Source organism: Neovison vison, chromosome 7 (assembly GCF_020171115.1).
Source record: "Neovison vison isolate M4711 chromosome 7, ASM_NN_V1, whole genome shotgun sequence".
NCBI lineage: Eukaryota > Metazoa > Chordata > Mammalia > Carnivora > Mustelidae > Neogale > Neogale vison.
In genome coordinates, this window is record NC_058097.1 from 96,544,353 (window position 1) to 96,570,143 (window position 25,791).

General features: G+C 37.9%; 1 protein-coding gene across 3 annotated transcripts in view; it reads right to left on the reverse strand.

Moving 5' to 3' along the window:
• Positions 1 to 25,791, reverse strand: part of ELMOD1 (ELMO domain containing 1) — a 61,994-nt gene that overhangs the window by 14,786 nt on the left and 21,417 nt on the right. For 2 of the 3 annotated variants that reach the window (XM_044257721.1, XM_044257723.1), the window contains 6 exons: positions 25,176 to 25,277; positions 13,859 to 14,004; positions 13,687 to 13,715; positions 12,750 to 12,847; positions 9,000 to 9,129; positions 2,855 to 2,988 (listed from right to left, as the gene is read on the reverse strand). In XM_044257721.1, coding sequence (XP_044113656.1) covers positions 2,855 to 2,988; positions 9,000 to 9,129; positions 12,750 to 12,847; positions 13,687 to 13,715; positions 13,859 to 14,004; positions 25,176 to 25,192 — 554 coding nt within the window. In that variant the 5' untranslated portion in view covers positions 25,193 to 25,277. Of the gene's footprint in view, positions 1 to 2,854; positions 2,989 to 8,999; positions 9,130 to 12,749; positions 12,848 to 13,686; positions 13,716 to 13,858; positions 14,043 to 25,175; positions 25,278 to 25,791 lie in introns of those variants that run through there. The other variant, XM_044257722.1, reaches the window with a different exon arrangement.

The following is a 25,791-nucleotide window of genomic DNA, read 5'->3' on the forward strand; positions in this document are numbered from 1 at the left end:
CATTTTAATCCAGTTTCAGGCCATTTTGCTTTCAGAGGTAGACACCAACAGAAGATTTCTACTTGTTTCAGCTCTTCCAACGAACAGACGGCTTTTCATAATAGAATTTTCCAGATGTAATGACAGTATAATAGGGTAGTTGTAAAACCCACACAGATTTAGGAATGTATTGACTGCATCTGAAATTTTATTTTATCTTTTTATTTTTAAAGATATTTATTTATTTATTTGACAGAGAGAGAGCGCGTGAGCAAGAGAGCACAAACAGGAGGAGCAGAGGGAGAGGGAGAGGCAGACTCCCCGCAGAGCAACGAGCCTAATCGGGGACTCAATCCCAGGGCCCCAGGATCATGACTTGAGCCAAAGGCAGATTCTTAACTAACTGAGCCACCCAGGCACCACAGGTTTGAAATTTTAATTATGAACTTTGCCATTCCCCAGGGGGCTAAGATATTTGTAGTTACAGGGGTTATAGATGAAGGGGCAGGATGAGGTCCGTCAGAAGGCAGAAGCAGCGTGGACGAAGGGACATGCTGAGGGGCTGTGGCAGCAACCAAGGGAGAGAGAGGAAGAGAGTAGAGGAGGTGAGAGACGATGCACTTCAAGTACATTTGTCTTAGAGAATATTCACTGGTATAAGAATTCTGGATGAATGGAAAATATGGTGCTAAAAGCAAAATTCTACCCCGGAGAAAAAGGGCAATGAAATTTCTTAAAAATACAGTTACATACCTTATAAAATACATCATAAAAAGTATTTCATAAAGACAGTAGCAAAATAAAATATTAGCATCTGTTATTTAATTTGACTTGTATATATTTCCCACATCAATCTGAAGCATAAAACAAGCTTTAGAATTTTCTCTCAGAAAATTTAACCAAAGTATTTCATTTTATATAATAATGTGGTATTTACAACATTTCATAAAAGAATAGGTGATTATCAAACATCCCAATTTTTAAATAAAGGCAAAGATCTAGAGGAAAAAATAGGGAGCATCAAAAATGACTAAGGCTTAGCTCCTTCTGTTTTTTTTTTTTTTAAGATTTTATTTATTTGTCAGAGAGCACAAGCAAGGAGAGCTGCAGCCAGAGGAAGAAGCAGGCTCCCCACTGAGCAGGGAGCCCAGTGCAGGGCTTGATTCCAGGACCCTAGGATCATGACCTGAGCTGAAAGCAGACGTTTAACTGACTGAGGCACCCAGGTGTCCCAGGCTTTGTTTCTTTTAAAAATACATAGGTTTCCACTTCACAGCACTCACCATATCACAAACCCCATGTGTCTGGGGCAAATAATACATTATATGTTAATAAAAATAATTAATAATACAAAAATACATAGGTATCTTAACTAACAGAATCCTAACTAATAAACACAAAGAACCACTGAAAAGACTCCCTTCGGCGTGAAAAATAGTGGCTCCATATGAATTAATTCAAACATGGAAAAAAAGGATGAGCACAGTTATTTGAATCATGATGAACATATAAGAACCATGAATTAAGAATGGTATTTAAAGAGGCGCCTGGGTGGCTCAGTGGGGTAAGCCTCTGCCTTTGGCTTGGGTCATGGTCTCAGGGTCCTGGAATTGAGCTCCACATGGGGCTCTCTGCTCAGCAGGGTGCCTGCTTCGCCCCCCACCCCGCCTGCCTTTCTGCCTACTTGTGATCACTCTCTCTGTGTCAAATAAAAAATAAAAAAAGATAAAAAAAAAAAGAATGGTATTTAAAGAATAAGAAAAAATTTTTTTGGTCACTATGAGAGAATGAGGGCACCAACTCCTCACTCTGATAAATGGCAACTAAACAGAAAAATTGAGCATCTGTCCTGCCTAGATGTTAGAGAAAGTAAGTAACCATAGTTGATGAGGGAAACCAAGTTTTTACAGAATTCTAGCCAACAATTGTGGGAGGCATCACAGAATTAGAAAAGCACTTTTTGTGCAATTAATTAACTGATCCAGCGAAGACACTGAAGGATGAAATGGTTGGATAAAGGGCTGGTGGGGGACTTTACAAAGTAGCCATCAAGCCGTGATGCCTCTCATCCCTCTCAGTGTAGGACTGAGCAGGGGACAATGGGGGCTGCCCTCGTATGTCAATCTGAATTTCCTCAGGCTTTCCGAATACCTCCAATTTTCAGAAAAATCCAGGCCATGGGACATTTTGAGGACAGCTGACCTGGGGTCTTGCACAAGTTTATGACATTGGGGAGGGGTCAAAAGGAGAAGGTAGACAGGGAGAGACATAATAACTAAATGCAATGTGTAGATAGTCATATAGAACTGGATTGAAAGAAGCCAGCCTAAGAAGACATTTTTGAGAGAGCTGGGAAATTTTTGTATGAACTGGATACAGATGACAGCAAGGAATCACTGTTAATTTTGTTAGATGTGATAATGGCACTGTGGTTTGTATAAGGTAGTACTGATTTATTAGCACTCCAAATTGAAATGTGAAGGCAAAATGACAGTATAGGATTTCATTAACACTTCTGCCAAAAAAAATAAGCATTGCAGGTGTTTAAAAATTTTGATAATCACTGAACCTGGGCAGTATAAGGGGGTTCTTTACAGTTGTCCATTTGTTTTTGTATCTACTTAAATTTTTTCATAATACAAAATTAAAAATAAAAACATTTGAGATCCACTTCTAAAACACAATGAAGTTTGCCAAAGAAAAGGAAGAGGTGTACCTTTTTAAGTTTTAGGAACCTGAGTTATCAGAGGACTTCAGTATTTTCTTGGAGTTGTCTATAAAGTGGCTTTTGGAACTGATAACTCACTCAGCTTTGTCATTTCCACATGACCAGGACATCACTTTTTAATAGTCGACCCTTCTCCATTTTACTTACTGCAAATTGTATAGGCCCAGAAGTCCCATTCCTCGAAAATCTGTTTTAGGATCATCACCTTGGAAACCAATTTCACACCACTGCTTAGAAATCCGAGATTCCAATGGAGTATTGGGCTTCAGGAATTTCCATAACTGGCAGATAAGACAGAAAGTTAGCTTGTTGATGTAAACACAATCACTCTTTCCTATGGCAGATTTTGTAAACTGTGTTATTAGGAGGAGCTGTACAAAGGTGAATATAGATTTGATCATATTTCAACGATCTTTGACAGCAGTTCTCTCATCGTGTTCTGAAGACTCCCTGAAGGGACTCCAAGACCTTTTCAGAGGGTCTGGGAGGTAAAGACTATTTCATAATGAAACTAGGAAGTTATTTGCCGTTTCTGTCTCATCTTCTCATGAGTATATAGTGGAATTTTCCAGAGGCTGCATTACATGTGACAGTGTCATTACTCTGGAGGCTATGAAATGTGTACTTGTATATTTTAGTGTTTTACATCTTTCTGTTTTAATTTCTTTTTTATTTTTATTTTTAAAGATTTTATTTATTTATTTGACAGAGAGAGATCATAATTAGGCAGAGAGACAGGGGGAAGCAGGCTCTCCACTGAGCAGAGAGCCCAACGAGGGGCCCAATCCCAGGACCCTGAGATCATGACCCGAGCCAAAGGCAGAGGCTCAACCCACTGAGCCACTCAGGCACCCTTGTTTTAATTTCTGATAAAAAATATATCTGCATTGGGTAGCTCAGTGGGTTAAGCCTTTGCCTTCAGCTCGGGTCACGATCTCAGGGTCCCTGCATCGGGCTCTCTGCTCAGCGGGGAGCCTGCTTCCCTCTCTCTCTCTCTCTGCCTGCCTCTCTGCCTACTTGTGATCTCTGTCAAATAAATAAATAAAATCTTTAAAATATATATATAACTGCATAATCTCCCACAAAAGGTCCTCAAAAATATGTCAGAGAATGAAGGTAAGGGGTGAATAGGGAAGAATTTGAGGCCATGTATTATTTTTACAGCATTATTAACAAAAAGAAAAGTGGACTGACTTGAGTTTCCTTTTTTTTTTTTTAATTAATTAATTTATTTATTTATTTGTCACAGAGAGAGGGAGCACAGGCAGACAGAGAGGCAGGCAGAGGCAGAGGGAGAAGCAGACTCCCTGCCGAGCAAGGAGCCCGATGTGGGACTCAATCCCAGAACGCTGGGATCATGACCTGAGCCGAAGGCAGCTGCTTAACCAACTGAGCCACCCAGGCGTCCCGAGTTTCCTTTCTCACCTGTAGCAGAGGTGAGAATAAATAAGCATCATATAACTCGATAAAGGAGGGTCACTGGTGTTAATGAATAAATAGACCTCAAAGTATGTTATCATTTTTAAGAGTTACCCAAAAGAATTTTAATTCCAATTAGCATATATTAAATGGCAAATACAAATTGCAAACACTATGCTATTTACTAAGGAGCTGGTTCTGTTTTCCTGAGTTTTCTATGGAAAGATAGATTCAACATATACTATTACTTGAGAAAGAGTGAGACCCATAGCTGCATAACTATAATGTTCAAACTCTTCTTTCTAATAAATAGAGATGGGTACATAAGCAAATTTACCTTTTAGACTAATAATTATTTGTCTTTATTATAAACAGAGACAAATGCAAATGTAAAAATTTTCTTATTACTGTTTGGACATAATTCAACTTCTATATTATTTATTCTATGATATATGAATTTTAAATCTTACAGATATTAGTAATATAGAAACAGCATGCTTTATAGTGAATTCTCACATCTGACAATATAGAACATAATATTCAGTGATAGGAAACACTAACCAAAAAAATACAATTCAAAGGATATAATATGCTAATGGCTTAACAGGTAAATGCAGTCTAAAGGGTGAGAGAAAAAGATCAGGGAAGAAAGTAAATCTATCATGCTTAAAAGCAAAATAGCAAACATGCATATAAGAAATTTCTTTTTATATTATGCATATGAGAATTTGCCAGTGTTCTGCATTCATCAGGACAGAAAATTTTGGGGTTCAACAGAGGAGGACTAAAAATATGAGCGAAAAATCCTCTTTTTAAAAATTCTTTAGGAACTGATTTGATTATTGCCACAATGAAACAAACCAGAATGAAAGGAAACAGTTGGTAAAGCTCATCACACTCATTTAGCCAATAATTTGAAGTAACCTCAGGGCCCAACATAGTGGAGTGAAATGACAAAAGCAAACATTTGATTTCTATTGGTAGATTATCAGTCTCATTCATTAGATGAATAGGGGAATAAAAAGTTTGAATAATGCTTAAAAAGAAATTCCATTTTAATAATTTCATGTATCATGACAGACTAGACCAATAGCTAAAAATTGTTCTTCTTTTTTTTTAAGATTTTATTTATTTATTTATTTATTTATTTTAAAAAAGATTTTATTTATTTGAGAGAGATTTATTGAGAGAGAACACAAGCAGGCAGAGAGGCAGGCAGAGAGAGAGGATGAAGCAGGCTCCCCGCTGAGCAGAGAGCCCGATGTGGGGCTCGATCCCAGGACCCTGAGGTCATGACTTGAGCTGAAGGCAGAGGCTTAACCCACCGAGCACCCCAGACACCCGAGAGAGAGAATCTTAAGCAGGTTCCATGCTCGGTGCAGAGTCTAATGTGGGGCTCAATCCCATGACCCTGAGATCATGACCTGAGCTGAAATCAAGAGTTAGATGCTCAAGTGACTGACAGCCAGGAACTCCTATTATTTTCTATTAAGTATGTGACTCCACCTTAAATTTTCACTTTATTATTAATGTGGTTAGAAAATGTTTAATAAAAATGTCCATGTGAATAACTTACATGAACAGTGCTATATGAACATAAAGTAATGTTATTCAGTTTCATCTCACCCTATATTTGAATGATCATAAAATCCATAAAATCTTTTTATACTTTAAGACTAAAGCACTGATAATGGTCTCCTGTGTTTATAAATCAAAGCACTTAAACAATATGGCAATATATTACCAAAGTCTCTAAATCAAGGGTTGGCAAAATTTGTCTGTAAAGGGCCAGATAGTAAATATTTTAGGCTTTGGTTGCCAAAAGGTCACTGCTGCAGTTACTTAATTTTGACATTGTAGTACAAAAGCAGCCACAGGTAGTACACACATCAATGAATGGACATATTCCAATAAAACTTCGCTTACAAAAATGGGTGGGAGGCAAGATTTGGCCCACAGGCTTTAGTTTGCTGACTCTTGCTTTAAACAGTTTATGGACTAGATAACAAGGGTATTATTACCCATTTTAAAAATGAAGCAGCCTAAGATCAGGACTTAAACACAAACCATGGGGGCACCTGGGTAGCTCAGTGGGTGAAGCCTCTGCCTTCGGCTCACGTCGATCCCAAGGTCTTGGGATCAAGTCCTGCATTGGGCTCTCTGTGAAGCAGAGAGCCTGCTTCCCTTCCTCTTTCTCTGCCTGCCTCTCTGCCTACTTGTGATCTCTGTCTGTCAAATAAATAAATAAAATCTTAAAAAAAATAAACACAAACCACAGGCTAGCCTTTTGAAATACAAATGGGAAAAAGACATGGTTTCTCCCTTGGGAGGTAGTGTAGTACAGTAGTGAGGAACCCTTTCTAACACTTCACTGCCCGGCCTCATTTTCCTCACCTGAAAATGGGGATAATATCAGTATCTCACCACAAGGTTATTGTGACCATTAAGTGAAATAATGCTGCAAAACATTTACTGTGATGATTAATGTGTGCTAAATTCTCAATGTTTTATTATTACTGATTTTATTATCAGAATTGGGATTTGAATTGACTGAAGAAGAGAATAAAGATCCCATTCCTAAGCGTTCTTGGGGAGACTAGAGAAGATTTCAAAATTGCACGAGTAAGGATTTTAAAAAGAGCTGACTTTTGCTGTGAGAATAATAGGTAATAGAGGGAATAACATGGGCAAATATCTGGGCATATGGGATACACAGCCTGTTGTGGTCAAGGTGAATGACAGAGCATGGTGGATACAGGAGATACAGCTTGCAGTGATAGAAGGGGTCCTAAATGCCATGTTAAGATGCATGGGATTTCTTCTGTCAGATAGAGGGAATCTGAAGTTTTTTTTTTTTTTAAAGATTTATTTATTTATTTGTCAGAGAGAGAGAGAGAGATCATAAGTAGGCAGAGCAGCAGGAAGAGAGAGGGGTGGGGGAACAGGCTCCCTGCTGGGCAGAGAGACCCATGTGGGGCTCTATCCCAGGACCCTGAGATCATGACCCGCGCCGAAGGCAGAGGCTTACCCCACTAAGTCACCCAGGCGCCCCTTAAGTTTTTAACCTAAGGAATAATGTGACTAGATAATCCCTCCAGCAGTGTTTTAGAAGATGGAATGTAGGAAGCTAAAACTTAGTGGCAGAATTATAAGGCTATTACAATAGCCCAAGTTGGAGATAATGTTAGAATAAGTTGGTGGACATAGGAAACATTCAAAAGCTATTTTGAGGGAGCTCTGTGGTTAAGGTTTAGTGATTTTGTAGATGCATAGTATCTCCCCAATTAGATTGCAAGATACTTGAGGGTAGAAAAGATACCTTTCCTCAGAGTGCTTAAGGCAGCAATGGACATCCCTGGCTTTATAACTTACTAGCTGTGTGGATCAGAATCTGGACTGAAATGCTTGTAGTTTGCTCAGCTGTAGATACCAACCATCACTTTGCTTAACTCTTATGGTTGTGCCAGTAAAAAATAACACGTACAAACTCAAATCATGACCACAGATAAAAGGTATGTCATAAAAGTTCTTGACTTTTAGTATCTAATGAACCACAGTAATTCATTCATTCACTCATATTTGTTGAAAACCCACAATGTGCGGCATTCGTACAACAGATCAACTCAGACGGTGCACAGCAGGCACCAGGATGTCACTGATTCTGAAGGCATCACGGCCATTCTGAGGCATTCTTCAGTTGCCTGTGGCCACTCTGTTAAGTTTTCTACCACTTTTCTCTTTCATTCACCTCTTATTTCTCACCTTGAGGTCATTTTAATTGAACTTGACTACTTCTATCAGAAAACACGATAAAAAAGGCAATAACGGGAAATGAAGCTCAGCCAGTAGGTTAGCTAAATTTAAGCAGAGCAGAAAGGGAAGAAGAAAAACTACTTCTAAGAATGAGCCTTCTTTAAATTTCAGGGATTCATATCAGATATAGCGCTAATTAGCAGAGACAAGTCATTTGTGTATTTACATACACAAAAGCACGGACTCCTTCACACAAAAATACAGCACTCTTTCACACAGAATTACAGCTCCTATTGACATTTTTTTCAATGAAATAAAGTTAAGGCAGCTAAACAAATGTTTTCTTGCAATTTTGTTAGTGTCTTTTTGTATCCTAGCAAAGGACAAGGAAGTATTCCATCCTAAAAAGCATCTATTTTCAGGAGTGAATTTAGAAAATATTTCAGATGAATAGTTCTAAAGGTTTGGTCCTAACTTCTTAAACTCCAAATTCAGTGTTTTGGGGTCAAGTTTTATTGGTGTTTAATGATGCACATCAGATCATATAAGATATTTAAGGTTTTGCTTTGACAGCCAGAAGTATTTACAAGTGCATATTGTTCTTCTAACAGTTTTAATAAACCAGATATAAACCTTAACCTCCTCTTCTGATACTCTCCAAGTTACATGAATAAATAATCAGCAATAAGATCTTAGGTAATTTCCCTAGAGGGCTATTGATGAAGCAGAAACCAACTTCATCTTCTTTGATGTCTATTAAAAGTCATAAATGGAAATCCCAGGTCACTCTTTGACAAATGCTCTTCCTCCTACTGGCTTTCAATACAGTTAAATAGCCTAAACCTAAGCCAGAATATGAGCATTCACAAAAATCACCTCTGATATTCTCTCAGATTAAAAAAAAATGGCTTTACATTTAGCTTCCCACATGAATTTTCTAATGAAGAATTTACCTCCTACATCTGAACCAGCAAGCAAAGTAGGCTTTGCCAACCAGTTCCACACCCATGTCTTATTCATCTTTGTACCCTCCCTCTTTGAACAGTGTCTAGCACTTAGCCGGTACTTGGCAGTGCTTAGCTGACCTAAGAAAAGCACAGAAATGTGTTCAAGGTCTAACCTTCAAAAGCATTTCTTCGTGTTGGGGGTTATCAGAATCATAGGGTTCTCTGCGCAGTTTTTCCACATCTGCGATAAGGTTTCTGTAGCCAACTATTTGCAGAAGGCAAGCCTGAAGAGAGATTCCCAACCTAAGGTGTTTAAAAACAGAAGAAACACACTTGAGGAAAAACAAAACATATTTTGGCATTAGTTCACTTGATGGGTGCACAATAGGACTTTTCCATATTTATATAATATTGAGGAAATTGCTCATACGTGATGTATTTAATCAAAGCCTAGTTTCTCTTTTCTTTTTGTGGACATAGAACCATATTTAGTTTACTCAGAAAAATAAAGAATGCTACTTTTCCTGCATTGGTCTCACAACTACTTCTTGAGTGGAGGCAGCATAGTTTCTTACTGAAGCTTCAAATGGACAGTTGTAGAACTTGGCTAAAATTTGCCTTTTTTTCTGGCTTTTTCTTAAACCAAGTTGTAACAATATGGCTTAAAAAAAAGGGCTCTCTTTAACGCCAGTAACTTAAGTAAGATGTAGAAAATATAGGTGATAATGTGTGTGTGAAAGAGAGACTGCTCTCAGGGGCACAGTGGAAGGAAAATTTCAGAGCAACAATATCGAAACAAATACAAGAAAGCCTATGCTTGGGAGCATCCCTGACACATGAGGCAATGCCAAGAGAAAGAACTCACCACTTCATAAAATTTCTCATTACATTCTGAATGCTCTATTTGTCTGAATGCTTTTTCCTATGTTGAAACAAATTTTGCTTTCCCTATTACCAAATGGTTCAGATTTTGTTCTCTGAGCAAATTTATTTCCAACTTCCTCTGCCATGACTACTTATTTTAAGATAGTGATTCTTTCTTCTAGTCTGATCTTCAGGCTTAAAAAAAAAATCCTGGATTCTTTCAGTTCCCTCTCATGGGACATGAGTTTCTCATGTTTTACTTTCTCACTCAGTCTTCTCTGAATGTGTTCTGTTTGGATAACAGTCCCCTTAAAACGGATCACCAGAACGGAAACAGTCTGGCAAGTGTGATACACAGAGGATCACTACTTCCTGTGACCTCAGTTTGTTTTTTTCCCCTACAACATAGCAGATAAAATAGGGTCTTTTCAATCACTCACATAACAGCTTTATCAAGCAGGTGACTAAAATAATCACCAAAATCCTTTTTTCATACAAGCTTCTGTCATGTAAATATTCTCCTGTACTTGTGTGATGGCATTTTAAAATCTGAAGGTAGTATTTCACATTTATGTGTTCCTGTTGTTTCTCTACAGCCATTTACTTTGTGGCTTAAAGATACTTAAATGTTGGCAATTTCATATGATTCCACCCAGAGTTACTGTCCAATATGGTCCGACTCCCAATTCACACTAAATTTGAAGATTTTTGTTGTGGTAGTTATTATAATCATGACCATCTTTTTTTTTTTTTTTTTTTTGAGGAGAAAATAAGATGCTTAGAGGTTAAGTCTAATGCTGGGAGTAATAGAGAATTACACATTTTAGGACTGTATACCTACTCCACATATTGAGCACAGGGTCAGATAGCCCAAATACTAAACTTAAACTGAATATTCAATTAAATGGCACTGATAATTATCTGTTATCATAGCACCAAAAAACCAAATGAGATACTTAAATTTAGGAAAAGAATAGAGTGGCTCTGGTTACCCAGGGAATCACTGAATGACTGAGAAGAGAGTTGATTTTGAGGAAGAGAGCAAGAGAAATAAAACAAGAAGCAACAATAGGGACCAATTCCATTTTCCCCCCATTTTTACTGTAGTAATTTTTCAAGTGCATAAGCAGCACTTAAAAAATGTAATTAAAACAAAATGTGGTTTAAAATTATGGCACCAGCCCAAGTGTCCATCAATAGGTGAATGGATAAAGATGTGATATCTATGTATATCTATATAGATGTATATAGATATATACACATATATACACACACATACAGTGGAATTTTAGTCATAAAAAAGAATGAAACTTTGTTTTTTACAACAATGTGGACGAATCCAGAGAGTATTATGCTAAGTGAAGTAAGTCAGTCAGAGAAAGACAGATACTGTATGATTTCACTCACATGTGGACTCTAAGAAACAAAACAAACAAAAACAAAGGGGAAAAAAAAGAAACAAACCAAGACCCAGAATTTCAACTACAGAGAACACACTACTGGTCACCAGAAGGGAAGTGAGTAGGCGAATGGGGGACACAGGTAATGGGGATGAAGGAGGGCACGTGCTGTGATGAGCACCAGGGAATGTGAGGAAGTGCTGAGTGAGTATATGGTGCATCTGAAACTAGTATAACATTGTATGGTAACTATGCTGGTTAACGGTAGTAATGGGATATAAATTATAAAATATTTCCCTAGCCTTCTCTTTTTCCTGGATTTTTTTCCAGAAAATTATTTTCCTGATTTTTTTCCAGAAAATTATTTAATTTTAAAAAATTACATTTTGTCATGTCAGTCTAGAAAACACTGACATCCATATTGAGATGTAAAAACACAGTCTCCTGCCTATAAGGGTTTTTTCTGCCCTAAAGGAAATCAAAAGAATAGATGGCAAGGAAATGCTTCTGAATGAAACATAAAACTTTCATAGAAGAGACAAAAGAGATTTACTATTAAATCTAATCCAATCTCCAAATACAATTGTGAGTCTAATATATCCCTCATGCCCAACTGCAGTCTTAAATTTTTGGCTCAACTTAATTTAAAATGAATTGCCTTATATCTTCCCAAAGAAATAAAGTATATGTCAGAGGTTTCAAAAAGATATTTACTGTATAATTAAATCACCCTTAATGACTGAATAAGGAAAAGACAGCTAATTAGCTGAAGTGTCTGCAGAAGAATGCTATGGAGACCATGCAGAAATGGAGTTTTGTGATGAGCCCCAATTAGCTAGTACCCAGAATTCTTCCAAGAGACAGACCTATACAAAGTGCATTCTGAAGGGCCCTTCAACTACAGCTCCCTGTCTTTGGCAATTAAAAGCCTTTCTCAGAGATAACATGAAGTTCTCGCCTATGCACATTTAAAAGACAGTTTGATTGTTACCTACCTAAACTGTCTCTAAATATATCTGCCTACAGGATTTATTCTACCCAAAATCCTTAGCCCAAAATTTTACTGAAAAAATCCTGCACCCAATGGAAAATATAAAGCTAATTTTAAACGTCATGTACATTGCCAAATGAATTTTAATATTTCCAAGATGAGATGACTAAATTACAAAGTTCTGAAGTCTTCAAATAAAAACCATCTCTCCCTCCCACACATGCCAGTCTTCTTGACAAGCAAGTAGGAACAGTCTCCAAGATTATCTGCCTGTCATAAACTGAAGGGATATTTTTGAAGGAGCAGAATCAGCTTAGGCACATTTACAACGTGAACATTTACTGTTCGTGTAAAACAGACATCACACGGAGCAACCGTGGATAAATGGGCTCCCTCGATTTCATCTTCTGATATCAGGGCATCCATCAGATTTCTTACTGCAGCTCAGAAGCATAAACATAAATGATAACAACTAGAGAGTTGCTGCTCTTTACAAATATGAAAAAGGCACCCTTTTTTTTTTTTTTTATTCTTCACCTGAAAACCAAATACATTGCAGATGACTGTGACAGGGAGAGAGGGAGAGCACGCTAGTGAGCTCGACATTAGAGACACACTAAGTATATGCCGTGTGTTCTACGTTTACAGCAGCATAAGTGCATTCTTACTGTGGATTTATGTCGGGGTTAATTTTTTTCAGCTCCATGATGTCCTCTATAGTTTTCTCAATGGCGTCAGGGTGAACACTCACTGAAGTCTGCAGCAGCTGGAAGACATGTTTCAGTCAGTTCCCTTGTCAAGAGCATCAGTGGCTTGAGTGGGGTCTTAGATGGGGCTTCGAGTATTCGCTTAGAGCTTCTAAATGAGACTAAACTACAGCTAAACTAAAAACAAAAATTGGTTTCATATTTGAATTCTAGTAAATTAGACATTTTCACAATAGGGGAGGTAGTGCAGTTTTCCTGATTAAGGTAATTAACGTAAAACAGAAATACATAAAAGTTTGTTTTTTTTTAAACTGTTTTCATCTTTTTCAAGCTATTTATATTGAAATATTATTTTATTTTTCTTATCCAATATACATGGTTTCTTTGTTAATGGGCAGTATGCCTATGACTAAGTGAAGTACATGGTGGATATAGTCTTAAGGTTGCCAAAATTATAATATTCAAGAATCTTGAAAAAAGACCCCAAATTTACTCTCTTATATGGATGCTTAACTGTTAAACGAGCTAGCACAGTAGCTTCTCTGATTTTCTTGGGAGATCTTGGGTATAAAGTTCAAAGATTTGGATATTAAAGAAATGCCAGAGAGTTAACATTGCTCTTAGTTTCAAGGACTATTCATTCTGTGATTTGGAAAGTATAAAAAAGGATTAATTCAACAACAAAGTCATAAGTGCATCATAAATATGCCTAGAAATTCACATACAGTAGCTGCTCTCATGTCAAAAGTAGAGTGGATTGTGATGGGCAAACCACTCTTTCTTCTCAGCTTTCACAGTCATTGGTATATTTTTCTTCCTTAAAATGTTCATTTTTTGACAGTGGAGATAAGCCTCCAAGTGAAAAGTTGCTGTAAAATACAGAAATAATTTTACTTACTTTACTTTTTGAATCCCTCAGTGATGTTTCTGTAAAATTAAAAACAATTAAAAAAAGTCATTCAAAAATTTTCCTCTACAAGTGGTTTAAAATTACTATACACAGATAGAACACACTATGCCCACAATCCCACCAAGCTTACATTTTGCTTACTTCTTTGTTTCATGCTTACCTATTTTCATGGTTCTGGAAGCTCCAGGCTTGGTATTGTAACAGATCCGTTGCAATTCACATCTTCCAGTCAGCTTCCTCATTACAAATTTTAGGCAGCGCCACAAAAATTTACAGTAAAAATACAGGCACACCTGGAACAACATTCTGTCAAAGACAAAAGACAGCACCCTTCCACTAGAAGTCTGGAAGAGAACAGAAAGCAGCCACCACCAGCAGGAAAAGCCCAAAAGAAAATCAACCATTAGACTTCTGGATTCACAAGCATATTTCATTTTTCTAATCCCATGTTATTTTATTTGGTGAATCTACAAAACCCATTATTGGGAGGGAACCCAAGGTCTGTGAAGATGCGAGAACGCTACCAGCAACTCTGGAATGCTCTGTTCTAGTATATTTGATATTCCAAAAACTGAGGTCACGTGAGGCTCAGCCAAGAATCCTTTCTTTTCGTACCTTTGCCTAAAAACATTTTAAAAATAAATCAGTACCTTGAAGACAGTATCCTTGTATTTTAGAAGTTGTCTGTCCCTTAGTCTTGGGGAAGAACGTGCTGTGGCCGCTCTTGTCTTCTGCCTCTGTAGACAGCCTCTCAGCTAGCCTTGGTCCATTTCCAGGCCCTCCTTAGTGCTTTGCAGGGGAGTGGGGGGCACTATTTTTATTCTTCCCTTGCTCTCATTCTTTCCCTCCTTCTCTCTGCTTTCCTTTAGGCACTGTTGTCCCCCTAGAGGACTTGCTTGTGTAGCAGCGGTCTTCTCTGATGCCCAGTCCCTCCACATCTTGGACTTGCCAGAAGGCCTCCTCATCAGTTCATTGAACAAATGGATTGACCTTTAGTTTTCCAACATTCCCTGATTTAACCTTCCCCAAACTGCACCTCTTGACAAGTTTCTTCTTGGCTCCTGCTAACAAAGTTTTCTTTGTAGCACCCTCTATCTCACTCCAGTAATTCAACAAACTATGAAATGTATAGTCGCCAGTCATGTACTTACAACATCTTTGGCACTGACTTTTATTTTTAATATGTGAGTGTCTTCTACTTCACAGTACTGCTTAGAGTCTCAGAATGACTCAGGCTACACCAGTAAAGAGGACTTCTCATCTAGGAACTTACATTCAACCCATCTTCTCTTCCTACTATGGATTCCTAAGAGGCAGAATTCTTTATATAACTTCTTATTGGTGTCATTTCTAAAAGAGGTTTCTTTTTCACCAATGTTCACTAATCCCTCCAACTCTAATATAAGGTGATCCAGGGTCACTCAGATTAATGAGAGTAGTTAACTAATAGCCTTAGTCATGTGATCCATCTATGAATATGAACCAACACTTGGATTGTGTTCCTTTGCTTAATTGCTCTGGCCCTAATATCTTGGACAGCCTGTGTTAAAAATAAAAATTCTAATAGGCTTATTTATACAAGGGCATGGGATCTATATCATATAAATGCAAAGGGAATGGAGGAAACAGTAAGTAACCAAACTGCTACACTAAGATAACAGAATGGAATCCTTTGTAGGCAACAAAATTATGTTCTAGAAGATCTAATAATATGAGAAAATGTCATAATATACTTAACAAATAGAAAAAAATTAGAAAGAAACACATATGAAATGATCTCTTTTTTCTTAAAAAAAAAAAAAATCTAATGGCGGGGCACCTGGGTGGCTCAGTTGGTTTAATATCTGACTCTTGATTTCAGCTCCGGTCATAATCTCAGGGTCTTGAGAATGAGCCCTGCGCCAGGCTCCGTGCTGGACATGGGGTCTGCTTAAGATTCTCTCTCCCTCTCCCTCTGTCCCTCCCCACCTCTCTCTCGAAAGAAAAAAAAATTGTGAGGTATGAACAAGGAGAAAAAGATGCAGGATATGCAACAAAAATGTTAATAGTGGTATTTCTAGGTAGAAGAATTATGAGCAATTTTAATTTTCATTTTTGGCTAATATATATTTTCCTTTTTGTATAATAAGTACATTTTATTTTATTTAAGAAAAAAGGTTATAACAATTAAAATGTATAAAATGATCACCAAAAGCCATTACAAAAGTGCATATAAAATATCTATGTGAAGTCAGATTCTGCTGAAAGACAAAAAATGGATTTACTATCTCATAAAGTCTGATATTCAACTATTTTAGTCAAATACATCCTAAAATGTATTAGGAGGTTATCAGGTTCCTTCCCCCCCGAAAAAAGGTAACCTAAAAATAAATTTGGAGGAACACTTTTTTAAAAAGATTTTATTTATTTATTTGAGAGAGAGAATGTGTGCACAAGTAGGGAGAGGGGAGAGGGAGAAGCAGTCACCCGCTGAGCAAGGAGCCCAGTGTGGGACTTGATCCCAGAACCCTGGGTTCATTACCTCAGTTGAGGGCAGACACTTAAGCAGCTGAGCCACCCAGGGCCCCCAGAAGAACATTTTAATTGGATGAGTGAGAAATTTTACTAAACTTCAGCTTTCTCTCTTGGAAAAAATTTTGTTTTTCCATCTAGTAGATAGCTGTGCCAGAAGAAAAGATTGAGCAATATCTTTGTTAACTGGTCACCAGCCAAGTGGGAATGATGTTACAGGTTAGCTTTATGCCTGTTACTAAGTTGAAGGTAAAAGCTTTCCATGATCTGTCCTTATGGTGCCTGTGTCGTTTGCTTAGCACAAGGGCCACCTCCGCAGATGAAGCCTCTTCAGTTCATGTGTCAGGACTCTCAGGACAATCAGGTTCTTGTAGTACCAAATCTTCCTAGACCGAAGGGTTCTGATTATTGTTTAAGGAGTATCTTTGTATTTACTCTACTTAAGTACAAACCATCAGACCATTTTACAGCTTAAATTAAACTAGAAACTTTCCCCCCATGCAGCTTCTCCATCAGATAGATCCATACAAAGATGTGGCTTGAGGCCTAGAAGTGTCCTCCTAGGGCCAGATGTCCAGGTGTACCATGGCTTCTAGCCAATCTATAATTTCTCCCACTGGCCTCTTTGCACATGAGAAGAAAATGCCTGGGGAGCTGTTTTACATTAAGACAGCCTTACATAAAAGGAGAGAAAAGACATCAAGTTCTGTTTGCTTTTCTCTTTTCTTTTTTTCCACTTCCCTGAGGATGTTCCTGTTGTCGAAGACTGAGAGACCTAGTGGAAATGTACAGTGAGGGGTTCGAGATGCTGCATCATCCCTCTGGGCTCATCTCTGAAGTGTACGGCATCCCTCTCACACTGTCACAGAAATACTGCCACAAACTGTGCCCAGGAAATGCCCATTCACTTGCAGAGTGACATTTATATAATGCTTCTTTATTCTTTTGTAATTTCTGGGCCAGTTATCCTGATAATATTAATTATTAAGGATATTATTTTAATATTTTTCCTAATGGGCCAAAATACCCACAAATATTTCACTAAAATGCCAGCTCGCTATGCTAGGCACTATGTTTTCTTGCTTTGCTGGGTACTTTGTGTTTTTTTTCAAGCCAGAGCATCAGATCAAACAATGTTTTGACAGATATAATTTATTTTTGCATTTAGATCATAAATCTAAGGCATGGTCAGAGATGGAAACACCAGTGTTGCCCTTTACTTTGGAAGCCTTGTTTTGATGACAGTGACAATATCCAACTTGCTTTCTCATGAAAGGGCCAGATCAGCAAAGCCTCCCTATGAGCGGCTCAGGATGGCTGTTCTTTACCGTAAATTGTTGCTAGGGGCTAGCTTTTTAAGATTTTGAATGTGTTTAAGTCCCTAAGTTGTAAAGTTTATGAAAAAAAGTTGAAGGTCCAGAGGAGAATAAACATGATTAAATGTTTTGGGAGAAATTTGGGAGAATATTTTGTCATGTTTACCATGAAAAGGAAGAAATTAAGAAAATGGACCATGAAATGTTCTTAAGTTGATTAGTGGTTGGTTTGGGAGGAAGGAAGGAAGGAAGGAAGGAAGGTAGGTCGGTCCTCTTCTTAGAGGAACAATTATAGCCACACCCTCTTTACCATCTGAATTCTATTAAGGGGTTTTATAATTCTGCTTGGTCTGTCTTCCTGGTGTAAATCACCAAAACCAGAGGCTTACTTTTAATTAGGGGAATCTTTTGCTTTTTTCCTTTATAACATTAGACTTATTTTCTTAGTTCTGATGGAAGATTCTCAACTCATTACTGAAAAGATCTACATTTGGTAGGAACAACAGTAACATTCTCAAGAGTACTAGGAGAAAATACTGATCACTATCCCATGTTTAATAATTCCATGCATAGACAGAAATTTTTGTTTGTTTCTCTTTCTTTTTTTTAATCACAGTATTTTGATAGTGTTCCAGAAGGACTTATTGTGGCTTCCTAACACAATGCCTTGCACAAGCACTGAGAGAAACTGATTTAATAATTAGAACTACTTATGCATGTTTTATTTCCAACATTTTCTATTACAACTGTTTATTAATATGCTGCTGAGTAAGGTTTATGGTAGAGTTCATAGCAGTGTTTTTCCACAAGGCAGTTATGATCACTTCTATTATTTAACATTCATTCTCTGGCTTGAACCAGAATAGCCATCCAGTGTTAATTATTCAAAATGGATCATATCTCTAACACCAAATAAAAGCGAGCTCCTGTCTTGTGGTGCTTTGTTAGAGGAATCCACACAGCAGGGATGGGGCCTCTGAAATGGGAGAATCACCCAGAACCATGCAGCCCCCTGCCTGCGGGGTGGGGGTGGGGTACCTGTAGTGCAACACTACTCCAGCATCTTAAATTTGTTACTGACGTCTTCGTTTGGAATAATAAGAGAAAAGTGGCTTATTTTGAACAGTTTCAGTGAGTTTGCTAATGAAACTTAATTCTTGCTTGAAGAAAGCCTGTAATAAATAAGAAGTACACTACTGGTGAGGAAGGATACATACAAAATAATCACAGTTCTTGGTTCAAACTACAGTTTCCTAAATGAAACATTTTCCATCTAAGTGGCCATAAAGAACAAAACAGTGGTCGTTTCCAGCATTTCATGCATTTTCTGAAATGATATTTTAAAAAAAATCTAGTTGTTCTATTGGGAGTTCCTAATTAGGAGCACTGGAAATCCGTTGGGAATTAACTTGTCATTAGGGGTTTGGCCTTGTAAATGGGCCCCTGTGTAGAATGAGCTAGCTACTACTAAGATAGGCTGGACAGGACCTGATGCATGAACTGATACTATGGTATCACAAAGAACCATTTGTGGGCCTCTGGAAGGACCAGAGTGTTTCCCCCCACCGAGCCACGGTGAGGCCCTGCCCTGTGCCCTGGGCATGAAGATCGCACTGCCTTTGAAAAGTAGTGATATAAATTTATCATGGATTGACACCATTCCACATTCTATTGCTGGAACAAAGGGCACTGTTTTTACATTCTAGGGAAATTTTATCTGAGGGCTTAGAGAGCAGTAGCTGACAGAGGGATAACTAAAACAATAAATAAATTTATGGTTTATCCTTTTCATTTCAAAGGAAAGGAGGCACAGGCTTATTTTGATTTATTGATGATCCCCTACTCTACTAAAAAATGATGCTTAAATACATTCATTTTACAAGAATTCAGATTTTACAAAATTCAGATTTTTTGTTTTACTAGTTGGAGAATACTTTCATTGACTTATTTATAAGGGAATCAGCAAACACATTTTACTTTGACATTTGAAAAGTATTTTTAAAAAAGAAACAAAGAAGTATTTAAACATAATCTCAAATATAAAGTTTTATTGTAAATAAAAATATTTTTAAAAGAACCCAAATTAACCAAATCTATAAATAAAGTCATAATCCACAGTGGGCCTCAAAACCTTCTAGAGGGCATATAAGGAGTGGGCCTGTTACTGTTAGAGATTCATTTCATGGAGAATGTTCTCAGTATTATGAATATTTTAATTTCTGTTGAGTAAAAGACCTGGAGTAGCTGAAGGAAGGAGATTTGAAATGAATTGGGGAGAAAAATGAAAAGTGATCATTGACATGTAATTTACTTATTCCTTCACTAAACTGAATGAGTACAAAATGAGAAGTTGTGTAGTAGAGAATGGGGTGGGGGGTTATGGCAGAGGGAAGAGGTAGATCAGAGCCAAAAACTTAGTGTCACTGCAAATCCCATGCCACCCTTGTCCACAAAGAACTTATAGTCTAGTAAAAAAAATGACGGTAAAAACAAAAACAGTGTGATAATTCTATAAAAGAAATGGCCCAGAGTGTTAGAGAGACAGAGGAAAGAAAGTACCTTCCTCTGAGATTGGACAGGAAAGCCAGCCTCTGCCACCTGATTCTCTTAACAAGGAGACAGAAACAATATGGAAAATCAGTATGCCTTCCTGCCTTCATACAATAGTTCAGTGAATGAAATTCAAACCAATACTTATTGAGGGTCCCTGGCTTTCATTTATCCTGCTCATGCTCTGAAGGAAGAGCTTAACAGTGAAGTGGCTGGAAAGTCGGCCTTGAAAAGCTGAGAGAGAGCAAAGGGACGGGAGGGCAGCTGCCGACGGTGGCGCTCTACCAGAGCCAGGTGGTGAGGCCAATCACAGGAAAGTGCCCAGGAAACTTTTCAGGTTAACATATTTCAACAAGGATATGGAAACAGTTTGTTGTTGTTGTTTTCTTTTAACGCAGGGAACAAAATAATTTAAAATATATGTATGTGTAGATATACACAGGTGTTCATGTGTGCACGTGCATGTATATAAGTACACATGTGATCTACATGCGTGTGTGTGTGTGTGTGTGTTAAGAAAGAAAAAACTCTGGTAAAAGTACCTGTCTCCAGGGAGAGAGGTATTTGGATGCTCAGGCCCTAAACCTTCCTCCTTTCAGAACTCTGCTTCTCTATCTCCTAAGCTCAGTCATCATCTCTCAAGCAGTGTTAAGCAAATTCTGGAACAACTACATGCATGACTCTACACATCATCTGCCCTTTTAAATCAGTGGATGGGGTGCCTGGGTGGCTCAGTAGCTTGGGCAACTGCCTTCGGCTTGGGTCGTGATCCTGGAGTCCTGGGATTGAGTCCCTCATTGGGCTCCCTGCTCAGCAGGGTGTCTGCTTCTTTCGCTGATCTCTCTCCTCTCATGCTCTCTCTCTCAAATAAAAAAAAAAATATTTAAAAGCAGTGGACGTTGGTTGGTGCTGAGTGGAAATACTGCCTGATTAAATAGGGAAGTGTCTGGAAGCCTGACTTCCATTCTGGCCATTTGCCACCATGAGCTGTGTGACTTTGGACAAGCTACTTTGCTTCTCTGGGTCTCTGCCCTCTCATTCATCAGGTGAAGGGAATGGACTAGCTTTCTGGCTCTAAGAGAAGACTAGACACAAGGAAGCCTTCCTTGTGTCACAAGGAAGGCAAAATGAGTTTTCATCAGGCTCTCCCTTCTCTTCAGGTCCCACTGTAGGTCTGGCTGAAAAGGTTACCATGCTCTTGGGCTGTGTTACGCTGGGCCTGCAAAGATCTCTGAGAACTGCCCCGAGTTTATCTTTGCCACTTCTCTTTCACTCACCCTAAAAAAGGTCTACAGCCAATAAACCTGGACCAGCTGCTGCTTATGGCAGCTGGTCACGCTTTCCCAGGCTGTGTTCCTTCCCAGCGGCTTCTCCACTCCCCCAGCCTCTGACTTGAGTCCTCCTTTGCCTCAGCCCCACCTCAGTGAAGCCTTCCCTGAAAACTCCTGCCACAAAATACCAATGGCATGTCCTGAGCACCCTGCCGCTTACACCAGAGTTTTCTATGTGTGGGCTTCACCTCTGGAGCAAGTAGTAGGTTTGCAGCAGAGGTCCCCTCATATTCGCTTTTGTGTCACCCAGCACCTCACAACAGGCACAGAGGGAGGACGTAACCTGGTGCAGAAACGATGAGAAACAGCTCTGGAGGTCAGACAGGCCTGCCTTCAAATATCTGTGCCCCTGATGAGTTATGTAACTTTGCTAAGTCCTCTTGCCTTGCTCTGCACAAAGGGATAGTAATCCCTACTTTGTTACAATTGTTATAAAGAGAAAATAAAAATTTAAAATGTGGATACGTCTGGAATTATTAGCGATAAGTGCCTACTAAATGAAATCGGTGGACTGAGATATTGAGTTGAATTACTTAAAAAAACACTTTACAGATATTTTTGCTAATTGGAAGCCTTTATTTACCTAATGATAACAGTAAAATACTCTCCCCCCTTTCATTGCCTTATAGCCAGGAACTGGTTATAACTTTGTTCTATTTCTCAAAATTTCTCCCATGGAGGTGTGAGTGTGACAGATGCTTTTCTTCACTTTCTTCTGCCAGAGGAGAAAGGTACGCAGTGAAGTCTATGGCCAAGAAAGTGAGATCCCGAGGCTGGCATAGTTGGAAGCAATTGTTTACATGGGAGTGACTTAGAAGATTTCTTTTGTTAGAAAATTTCATAATGTTCTGATAACTGTAAAAAATATAATTTCAATTAAAAAAATCCTAGCATGGGAAAAGATCTTGGTACAAGTTTTAAGCCATCCCTATTATATACATCAACTTAAATAAAATTAATGATATATAAAAACTAAACCCTAAGCCTCAGTTCTACGTGGGGCTCAAGAAGTGCTCCCTCCTTTTCTGGTCATGTATATAAATACACTTTCTTCTGCATTTTATCTTTGTATTCCCTTCATGCAGACCATGGCTAAAGTCACTAGATGACTACAGGTTACTTATACAGTATCCTGTATCTACTCTTAATTGCAAATATACCCTTCAGCTTGGTGTATTAATCCTGTGACATTTATTTCTAATATTTCATGTAATTTTTTAATCAGATATTTTCTCCACTCTGCTATGCTCTGAACAGCCATGCCATTAATACACTGATGTCAGTTACACTGATGGCAGAAGTGAGCTAGAAAGAGCAGAGTGTGGGTATCCTGTCATTTAACTAGGGATTAAAATCCATTCTTTCCCCCAACCTGGTTTAAGATTAACCTCATTTCTTCTGGAGCTGTAAATGAAGCATTTCATTCTAGAGCAACTCAGAGGCTGACAGATTAATGACTCTGTGGGCTTTTAAATAATACTGAATTCTTCTCAGAATCAACTCCTTATTCTGCATAATGTATTTGCTGAGCTCAGGAATAAACACCTTATTTTTTCAGGCTGTATTTACATAACCTCCTCTTTGGTTCAAATGAAAAGATTGCTGAAATTGTCCCACATCTGTTCAAAGGGACTACAGGGGGAAAAAAGGCAATTTAAATGACCCGATAGAGCTTGTAATTCAGGGTAATTCTCCTTGCCCTCCTATCCTTCTGATTCCATAAACACCAACATATACTGAATATATACTCATAATGTATATATAAAAAGCACATAATATATATATAATAAAAAGCATTAAAAACACCAACATATAATGACTATACACACATTATAATTTAATAAAAAAGCATTAAAAACACAAACTAGGGCCAAAGCAATAGTCAACTTGGGACAGTGATTATTGAGTTTCCTTTTATTATTTCAAAACCAATGGTCAATGAAACTCCTCACTTTCTTTCTTGATATGTAATCTGTTACCCTATCTTCTGTTTCATATTTAAATGATTGATGTCAAGTAATATTTATAAAATATATGTCTTGAGTTGGAAGAGAAGGATTTGTATCAGAACATGGAACTGACTGGGATGTGCTAGTTCTGTTCTTGGTGCTGGCATTTGGGAAGTCACAGCAGGTTTTTACCAGATTGGTTCTTAGACCCAAGTACAAATTAATTACAAAAATCTTCTCATCCCTACTAGACATAGTGTTGTAGCTATTCAGCTTAGTAGAAAACTAACAGAAACAAATGCTACTATTTCTCCTAAAATGGCTGGTTGTGAGGCTGCTCAAGTTTTTCTAAATGAAGACTTTGAAGAGGAAACCCAGTAATATGAATCTTGCCCCAGACTTTACCACTAGCATCTCCCCCTTTTCAAAAGGAGACCCTGACCTCTAAGCTTCACCTAACACTAAAACCTTCTGCAACTAAAAGACACCATGTTTACATTCAGGAGGGATTAAAAAATACCAATTTTTCATGAACATGTGAGTAAATCGATGGGTTAATTACCATGGCAACCACAATCATGTCACATCAGTATTTTGCTGGCAGATGTCCTAGTGATTTTTCAAATATTGTCCTTTTACACAGCTAAGACAAACAGGCTGAGAAATATTCTGTACAATAAAACAAAGCTAATTTCTGTAAATGGTTTAACAGTGACCTCCTGAGAACTTTCTGTAATTCTAAAACCAGTAGCCCCACCAAAACACAGTGATTCCCCCACAAACTGATCTAGGTGTTCCACACACAGTGATGCAACCAACATCAGTGAGGAAAAGAAAATCTTAAATGGCAGCCACTAAAAGAATGAAATCACTTCCTAAAAGAAGTGAGCTGACTAATTATTTGCTTAGAGAAAACAGCCACAGCAAGGGGCAAGAATATGTAATAGAAGTAGGCTATCCTGAGAAAAAGAAACTCAATATTCTGGAAAGTATGTTATTATTTTCTGACTTTTGGGACCAGAATAACTCTCTTTTATAATATTTTAATATGTAAAATTTCTCTGGGAATTTCATTAATAGATTGTGAATGGCCATCAAATACCCTTAAAAATAATTATAATTATAATTCCAGTCAGATGGCTTTCAGAACAATTCGATATCACCATAGAATACACCAGCATATATGTTACTCTACACAGCACAATCTTGAGGGAACCAACAATTCATGCAGACTTCAGAGGCATCAAGGAGGCAGGAAGAGCAAAAGCTTAGAATATGAATATGTGTGTGTGTGTGAAATATATACATTTTTACCATAAATGCATAAAATATATACATATGCATAAAATATATACATTTTTTTACCAAAAAGGAATGTTTGAAAATGCCCATATGAATGGCCAGCCAACCAAAATCTAAATTAAAGAATATTTAAAATTACTTTTTCCAGGAAAATGATTCCACACAAATTATACTGATTCCTTGACTACTTCGCTGATTCCTTAAACCTTGACCTTAAGGCTTTAGAAGACACATGGCATCCAGGTTGTCCAAAGTACACCTACCCCATGCTTTCGTGCCTGTGCTCTCTATGATCTCTGGTAAGCTCCTACTGTAAGTGCTCTCTTAACATCAGTATTCAGGTAGGGCAGCAGAGGAAACTTGTGACCAAATTATTCGTAGCCAAAATACAGTGCTATTTTATGCAATTCTAAGAGATCTGGTTATAGGATTACAAATAGTGAACAGAACTATTTTTCTAACTCAGAAGGAAGTTTCTCCATTTTAGAGGGCTCAACCAGGGAACCATAAGTACTTACCTCAGGAAGTGCTTCATTGTGCCTGTTTTGATTATCTAGGTGTTGTCCAAACTATCCTCAAGTAATTGCTTCCAAGTTTGCCTTTGTCAGAGTAAGTGTAAGCTGTGGGAAGAAATTTAATATATTTACTATTAATAGGGCTTGGCATCCCAAACCCAAGATGACTGCTTACCTTAGTAAGCAGATAACATGCTCTGCACCCAGACCATGATCAGCTGGAGTGCTCACATAGCACTGCAGTCCAGTGGATGGAGATTACAGCCAAAGGCTTTCACTTTATCATTGCATAATTAGTCCCTCATTGTCAGTCCCTTGCTGGAGAAAGAATTCATTTCATAAGCAATCTCTTTAGTAGTAAGGGTTTTCTCTGTTTTGCTTATTATTCTTATATTTTGAAGAAGAGTATTTTTAAGAAAAATAGTAATGAAGAATCATGAAATTAACTATCCTAATTTCTAGATATCTGGTGGTCTTAAGTCTGGCAGCCTCAACTTTCCAGAAGTACAACTCAAAAATAACTAAAAGCAACTGGTAATGTCTTTAAGCTAAAAATTAGATGTGAGGGACGCCTGGGTGGCTCAGTTCATTGAGCGGCTGCCTTCGGCTCAGGTCATGA